This window comes from Haplochromis burtoni, unplaced genomic scaffold, assembly GCF_018398535.1.
Source record: "Haplochromis burtoni strain Fernald_Lab_line unplaced genomic scaffold, NCSU_Asbu1 Contig_16, whole genome shotgun sequence".
Classification (NCBI taxonomy): domain Eukaryota; kingdom Metazoa; phylum Chordata; class Actinopteri; order Cichliformes; family Cichlidae; genus Haplochromis; species Haplochromis burtoni.
Window position 1 is genome coordinate 1,994,572 of NW_024582377.1, and position 8,174 is coordinate 2,002,745.

The following is an 8,174-nucleotide window of genomic DNA, read 5'->3' on the forward strand; positions in this document are numbered from 1 at the left end:
GTAAATGTGCAGTCATATTCGTTGTGTTCCCACTAGTGCTGTCAGCGTTAATCTCGTTGAAATGACGTTAACGCCACAACACGGCAAATGTCAATGTCAATACATTTTTCAAAAAATACCTCTCTGTGAAAAATGGGCTTAAAAACATAAACAACAACATAAACAACTGTGGGATACTGTTTGTCCGTGATTTCATTCCCCCCCTGCAATGGCTCTGCGCCCCACACTTTGGGAAGATCTGCATTAAAGCATCATAGTCAAGGGAACAGAGGAAAGAGGCACATAAACTCTGACTGTCTTGCACTGCCCTCTGCTGGGAACAAGTGAAAACACTTTTACTGACGGTTGGATCAACATCCTGAGTTTGGTGCCAAACGCATCATTAAATACAGAACAAGATCATCGAGTGAGGGCACACTGGCAACAACCACCTAGCATTACATTTTCTGCTTTCAATCGGTTGCACAGCACAGCTGTCTTCATGATGCTAATATGTATTCATATAGAGATAATAGCTTTATTTTATAGTATAAAAATAAAATCATTACTGTTTAAGACAATATTAACATTTTATTGAGCAGAATGAAGTATAGGGTGAAGAAAAGTCAGAGTGTAATATCTCCATATAAAATGTTTAATTTGAAACAGGACAGAACAATTATATTAAAAATTAAAAATAACAGCTGCTGTTGTGAAGCAGAGGCTCCGCTGGTGGGCTTTGGAGGTGACGAGGATCTTTGACTTGTTCCTGACCAGGAGTGGGCATTCCACCCTTTTCCTGCTGAGGACCGCTCCGGGTTACACCTCAGACCGTCAAATATATGAATGTTATTAGATGGATTTTAATTGTGTTCTTATGTAACTGCCATAAATTTTCAACAATGGCTTTAAAAAGAGGTAAGGAGGATGGCACACACATCTTCTTGATAAAAGAGTGAATCAAATCCACCATTAAAATTACAACCAGTAGTTGATATCAGTCACATGCATATCTGGCAAGACACTTTGCTGTGTCGACACAACTCACTGCTGATTAGTTCTTAATCACTGAATTCCAGTTCAAACTTTTATCAGTGACAAAAGTGAATCAAAAATAAAAGTAAAGTAATCTCTGGTGTAACCTTTAATTTGATGATACACAAGATCGTAATATGCTGACTTTCTATAAGAAATCAAGGAATGTGCTGAAAGTCTAGTCAATTCTATAGTGCTGCATAATCAATGATCAGTCATTTAAAATAATTATCATACATGATTAGATTTAAAGGCTATTTGTGTGGCTTGAAACTTCTTCTGTAAACTCAGTGCTCTGCGCTTTTTAAGATTTAACAGTCAGCTGCACTTGAAAGATTTTAAGTGTGACATACAGAAAATGGGATGAATCTTCATGGAAACAGGACGTTTATGGTGAGACAGTGCAAGAGTTCTAGTTCCCTGAGTTAAAATAAGGCACTACTGCTGAGCTGAATGATAAATTCCTTTTTAGTTAAATTTTAGTTAGAATTTTTTAAAGGAAGAAGTCAAAATATCTTTGCATAAACGAAATGTACTTTCTACAGATAAGATGTAGTAAGTCCAAAAGAAATGAAGCCCACGTTCAGCACTGGTTAGTACATTATGTTCATGTAAAAATGAATTGTTGGCATGTGCCATGAATTCAAACATGCGCTAAGTTTCCTCTCCTCCCTGAGCAACATCTGCAGTTTGGTTGCTGTTTGGTTTGCTCTTGTGCACCTAACACTGCATCCACCAACTCTTCATGCACCACTGACAGTTACATTGTGAGTTTGAGTTTCTTCTTCATGCTTCATAAACTTTTTCTTAATTAGCATTTCTATCTGCACCTGTCTTGCTGCCATGGCTGTGTGGCCTAGTTTTGATAAAATCCTAGGCCATTTTCATGGTGCAAGGATCCTTCTTCTGTGCTGTATAATTATAATAAAATACAATGATCATACATAGTCCACTTTGGGTACAGCACAGTGCAGCGGTCCCTGTTCTGCAGGTACTCTGGTTTAGATCAGCAGAGTGTGAAGGGTTGTTTCTCTCTTTATGTCAGTTATGGACTGGAAACTTATGAAGGGTGTACATTGATTGTATCAAATTCATTTAATAACAGTCTCTCTTTTTTGCCTTTGCCATGACTTCAGAGCAACTTGCCAAGTTTGTTAGCAAAATCAGATTTAGTTCACAGATGTTTTCTGTGCTGCCTACAAATTCCAATGAACCTAACCATCCATATTTATGTTTCCACATTTGTCCTTATTCATTTAGAAAAATAACAGAAATACACGATTAAAAGACACAAGAACAAGCATATCAAACAATTACCATAGCAAAAAAAGTAGATCCACATAAAAAACATACGGTATACGTGTTACAGTTTAATGTCAACTTGTCTATTGCATAGCATTTACTCTATATGCTTTTACTTCCAAAATAATGTTAATTATTATTATAATAGTTTTTTTCTTGATACTAACCAGGCTGGCTTTAGGTTTAGTGGAATTTCTTTTAATAACAAATAATTTTCACACAGACCTCTAAAGTAATTAGAATGTTAACTGCACTGTTGTAGACTCTGAATATGAAAAATAACCCAAAAACTGATAAAATATTTCTTGTTAAAAATGCTTTTTTAGCATCATATCAGGAGTGAGAAGAGTTTTTCTTATTTACATTTCACACATCCAGTGCAACTGCTTCAAGTCACAATTTCCATCATAGCGGGTCTTCCAGGGATTAAAGGCGGAGTGAACTGCAACCCCACAATGTTCTCCAAAATGTCCGCCGTTGTTTGGTTCTCCATCCATCCAGTACCTAAGAAAATTGCATCATGTATTGTTAACTTCAAACCACACACTACCGGTCAAAAGTTTTAAAACACCCAATATTTTCAGTTATTTATTGCAATTCAAGTCATTCAAGTCCAATGAATAGTTTGGATTGGTACAAAGGTTCACATCAGGTGAACTGTCAGAGGTAAAAAAAAAAAGGTTACCCAATGTACATTTTAGAATTATACAGAAAGGCCTTTATCAGGGAACCCAAAACAGAGGTTGATGAAGCCTTGGAAACTGGTGCTACTAATTCCTACAGGTGTTCCAACTTTTCTGGATTACTTACAACCACCTCTGTCTGCATAAAAGCGGTGTTGGATCACATTGTGGTATCATTACCTCGTGAGCATCAGTTGAACAGTACTGTATTGGAGAAATTAGTGTGTTGCTACAAAAATGGTGAGAAAAAGGCAATTAACAATGGAAGAGAAACAGATCATCATAACATTTAAAAATGTAGGTCTTTCCCAAAGAGAAACTGCAAAGAAAGTCAAGGTGTCAGTGAGTACAGTTTGCTTCACCATCAAAAGGCAAGAAACTGAGGAAAACTCTGACAGGAAGAGGTCTGGCAGACTCAAAGCCACAACTGAATCAGAGGACATGTTTCTCAGAGTTAACAGCTTGTGTGATAGGCAGCTCACAGGACAACAGCTTCTAGCACAGCTTAATAGTGGTTGTAGTAAGCAAGTCTCAGTTTCAGCTGTGAAGAGAAGACTTCAAGCTGCAGGTTTGACAGGATGAGTTGCTGCAAGAAAGCCATTGCTTAGACGTCAGAATAAGACAAAGAGGTTTTCATGGGCCATGAAACACCGCCGTTGGACTACTGAAGTCTGGTATAAATCTTTAGTTCATCACAAAGGATCTTTGAATGGCGTAGAGTAGGTGAAAGGATGGTTCCAGTGTGTGGAATCAACTGTCAAACATGGAGGAGGAAGTGTGATGGTCCGGGGCTGTTTTGCTGGATCCAGGGTCGATGAATTGTACAGATTGAGAGGCACCCTGAACCAAAATGGCTACCACAGCATTCTGCAGCGCCATGCCATATCCTCTGGTATGCTCCTAGTTGGTCAGGGGTTCATCCTACAGCAAGATAATGACCAATACATAATTCCAAGCTATGCCAGAATTACCTGAGGAAAAAATGGCCTGTGTTTGTAAAGCGCTTTGCTAGTCCCTAAGGACCCCAAAGCGCTTTACACGTCCAGTCACCCAGCCATTCACACGCACATTCACACACTGGTGATGGCAGCTACATTGTAGCCACAGCCACCCTGGGGCGCACTGACAGAGGCAAAAAAAGAACAAGCTTGAAAACACGGAGTGGCCAGCACAGCCTCTACACTTAAACCCCATGGAGGTAGTTTGGGATGAACTGAACAGAAGAGTGAAAGCAAAGAAATCTACAAGTGCCACACATTCATGGAAACTGTAAGAGACATGGGAAGAACTTTCTGAAGAATTTTGAGTTCTATTGTAGAAAGAATGCCACAGCTGTTATATCCGCCAAAGATGGCTACTTTGATGAGTCAAAAGTAAAAAATCAATTTTCGTCTATAACTTGATTCTATGATTTTGAAGTCCCATTGCTTATTTATACTATGCTTTCATTTCAGAGTGCAATGACACATGAAACTGTATAATTTTCAATAAAAAAATGGAAAAATTGGGGTGGACTGTCATGGCTGCTACGGCAGTCATGTGGTGTTTGTGAAGGAAGGACCCAAAATGCAGGCAGAGGCTGTGATGCGAGTGATCGTTTATTTACAGTGATGGCAAAGTGACAAAAACAGGAAAAAAGGAACGGGGGGCTCCAAAACCTAAACTGGGAAAACTAACCTCATACAAACCCAAACTGAAACACAAAAGGTTAAACACTGGGATACCTGGAAGCATGAGGAGACAAAAGGCACGGGAACATGGGGCGAGACAGGCAGGGATGAAACGGAGAATGTTGAGCAGAGACATGTTGAGAAACAGCAACTAACGCAAACGGACCGACAACGAGCAAAGGCAACCTCACACTATAAGTACACACACAGAGGAACAACAAGGAATGGCAAACAGGAGGCACAGCTGATCCTAATTAACATGAGGAGACAAGAGACACAGACCCTAAAAGTAAAACCGGAACCCACAGGCTGGACTACAGACACAGACTCAGGGAAATGAAACAGAGCACAGATGGAGCACACTGACAGATAACTAGGCACACAGCAAAGGAGGCACAGGAAGAAAACCTCTCAACTAGAATACATAAAAAACATCAAATCGTCAGATAATAACCACAACAAGAAGAATAACAAACATGAAACGCCGGGTCACCAACCCAGCACCATGACATGGTCTAAAACTTTTGATTGATAATATATATAATAAAATTAATTTATTTAACATAAAAGTATGAAGAAATGATTGGTGCTCTTCTCACCTTTGTTGCACCTCTGTGACATTATTAATCCATGTCCAGTTCCCCTCGTTCTCCATGTCAGTGAGTCCAATCCAGAATCCATTCTCCCACTTACTATCACTGGTTTTCATATTTTGGATTATGTTACTCACATATTTCTAAAGAAAAAGAAGAAAAAAAGAATCAGTTAACACCTAAAATAAAGTTTTCAAATGACCTAATTATAACAACCAATATAGAAATTAACTCATTTTCAGGGCACGACCTTGACGTGTACAGTGCCAGTTTGTGGCTACATTACATTCACCTGCTCTACTGTTTTTGAGCAGTTCGAGTCTGTGTGATTTGATCAGGTGGAAAAACTTTGTAATGACATAAAGACATCATCTTGTCCAAATGATGTTGTTCCAACACATTTCTTAAAAAAGATTCTCAAGGTGGTCAGTTTTAATAGCAGTCTTAACTCAGGTGTTGTGCAGCCTGTGATTAAAGAAACTAATCTCGATTCCTCTGTTCTTGCAAGCTTCAGGCCTCTTTCAAAGCTTCCCTTTCTGTCAATAATTTTAGAAAAGAATGTATTTTTTCAGCTGCAATTTCTATACAGTCACCATGTTCTCGAGAGGTTTCAGTGCCTAAATTGCCTAAATTTGCCTCTCCACATCAGACAGGCTCCTACCCTCAATCTTTTTAAATGCTATCTTAAAACACAGCTCTACTCATTGGCTTTTAATGCTGCATGAGAGTTATTTACTTATTTATTTGTTATTTGGCATTGATGTTAATGATATTCATTATTTTATTGTGTAATTTGTATGTTTGTACAGCACTTTGGTCAACACTACTGTTGTAATTAAATGTGCTATATATATAAATAAATAAACTACATAACATGTTTTAATTTTTCCATCACCTGTACCTTATGTTTATTAACAGGAAGCAGATTATAGCATGTTGACATGACTGTTTGCTGTTTTTTGCTAATTACTTGATTTTTTAATAACATATATTTCTCTTTAAATGTATTTGTTGACTGCATGTAGTTTGAGTTTTGGATGTCTATTCTGTTAAAAGCTGACCCAGAAAGAACAGCTGGTTCTTGGGTAATAACATCTAAATGAAGATAAACATACTCGATATGAACTTTATAATCAGCTCTACGATTAGCAGAATTTAAATCCATGTTAATCACTCTCTGTGGTCTCTTAGGCATGTAGACTTTCTGTCTATCTGACCTATTTTTTACAGTCATCCTTGTTTGTTTTCAACCCACCTGCTCTTCCTGGTTATCGATCACAACCAGGTCAGAGCCACGACTAACACAGTCCTCTCTGCTCTCATGCCAGTTCTTTTTGACAGTAGAGGACTCGGTGTAGGAGAAGAAATAGCAGGACGAGTTGAAAAGAGCCCAACCAGGGAGGCATCCGCCGCAAGATCCCTCTGAGAGAAACAAAGAGTTATCGTCTTTTCCAGTTAACACATTTCAGGAAAACATAAATAAGGATAAAAGTTTCTCACCTAAAACTGATATGTTGGACTTCAGGTTTGCCTTCTCCACTTGCAGTGCTTGCATCTGTTTCTGATAACCATCATTGACGGTCTTCAGCTGCTCAATTTTCACCTTTACTTCTTTGTGGTTGTTGATCGCGCTCTCTAACGCCTTCTTGGCCTCCTCTTCAGCTTCGATCACATCGCTGTGGTTGCTTCGGAGATAGTCGAGCTCACTGAAGAGCTGTGTTACAGCTGGGTTGGAAATGTGCAAGGAGCCCTCTTTGACTTTGGCACCTGAAAATGTTTGTGTCAAAATATCAATAGTTGAATCACATTTCAAAATACTGGAAAATAAGCTTGACACAGTTTTGTTTAGAAGGAACTAAAATAGTTTTTTAATCAACAAACTAGAACATTTTCTATTTAAAAGATGTGTTACTGCTTGTGTTAACATGATTACTCTAAAATCTTATAGTGAAAGTGTGTTATCAGCAGTTTATCAGTAAGTTTCCAAATTAAAAAAAGTGGGAAACGAAACTTAATGTGAATTTTCACACTCACAGTTAACTCCAATAGCAACAGCCGTTATCAACAGCACAGCGTTCAGCAATCCAAGGAACGGTATAATCGGTGGGTACTTTGTTGATCCACCTTTAGTAAATAAACATAAAAATATTGTAATGTTTCAATGTTTGGCAGAAAACACAATTGACTTACATTTTCCTTCTTAGCTTCTTCTGCTTTGTAGGCATGCTTGAACAAGTGAACTGTATATCCTCACAGCTGCAATGAGTTTGCGGTCAAGCCACAAACCAGCTACATTAGAAAACACATCTTATTTACTGTAGCTATATTTAGGTTTATCTGACCTCATACAAATACAACTTCATATGCAAGCATCCTACAAAAGCACACAGGTTTAGCAAATATTTAAGAATGATTTAAACTAATGTTCTTCCACTAAAATAGGCAACACTGACTTCAGGAAACTACCTGGAAAAAAAAGATGAAATGGAAAGAAAAGAGGAGAAAAAGTGATGGCTAAACGAGTCATTGTGGAAGAAACTCGTACCTTGCCTAAATATATCATTGGACGGTGTGTCATTGTTCTCGTTTGGCCTTCTCTGTGGATTATCCATGACTGCAGTGTTGGTTGTAATGCCTACTGATCTGTCTGACTTCTCTTTTATAGCCTCAAAAAACTGACTTTGAATACGTAATGTTTGCTGTGGGTGTATCAGTTCTGCCTTGAATTCTGGGCCATTGACATCTGTTCGTGTTTCTGTGAAAACTAGTAATTTGATTTAGGATGGAGGTCGGCAGCCACATGTGGCTCTTTCGTCCTCAGCTGTGGCTCCCTCAAGTTTTGGGCGGAAAAAATAAAAGTAAGAAAAATTTGCATGTTACAGGGATAGCCTGCTTTAAGAAGACAGCCTGAT

At 38.4% G+C, this 8,174-nt stretch overlaps 1 protein-coding gene across 1 annotated transcript; it reads right to left on the reverse strand.

The window, feature by feature from the left end:
- Positions 1–554: 554 nt before the first annotated feature.
- LOC102310494 (CD209 antigen-like protein D) lies at positions 555–7,908 on the reverse strand. The gene is made up of 6 exons (XM_005916794.2): positions 7,808–7,908; positions 7,297–7,386; positions 6,763–7,029; positions 6,518–6,684; positions 5,269–5,405; positions 555–2,820 (listed from the first exon to the last, which is right to left on the reverse strand). The coding sequence occupies exons 1-6, from the start codon at positions 7,872–7,874 to the stop codon at positions 2,676–2,678; spliced, it is 873 nt and encodes a 290-aa protein (XP_005916856.1). The 5' UTR covers positions 7,875–7,908; the 3' UTR covers positions 555–2,675.
- Between the last annotated feature and the right edge of the window lie 266 nt (positions 7,909–8,174).

Excerpts from the sequence above, each read along its gene's own strand:
- LOC102310494 (XM_005916794.2), bottom strand. The coding sequence starts at position 7,874 with ATGGATAATCCACAGAGAAGGCCAAACGAGAACAATGACACACCGTCC. Across the intron at positions 6,685-6,762 it reads GTCCAACATATCAGTTTTAG|AGGGATCTTGCGGCGGATGC; the intron begins GTGAGAAACTTT and ends TGTTTCTCTCAG. Across the intron at positions 2,821-5,268 it reads GTCACAGAGGTGCAACAAAG|GTACTGGATGGATGGAGAAC; the intron begins GTGAGAAGAGCA and ends CAATTTTCTTAG.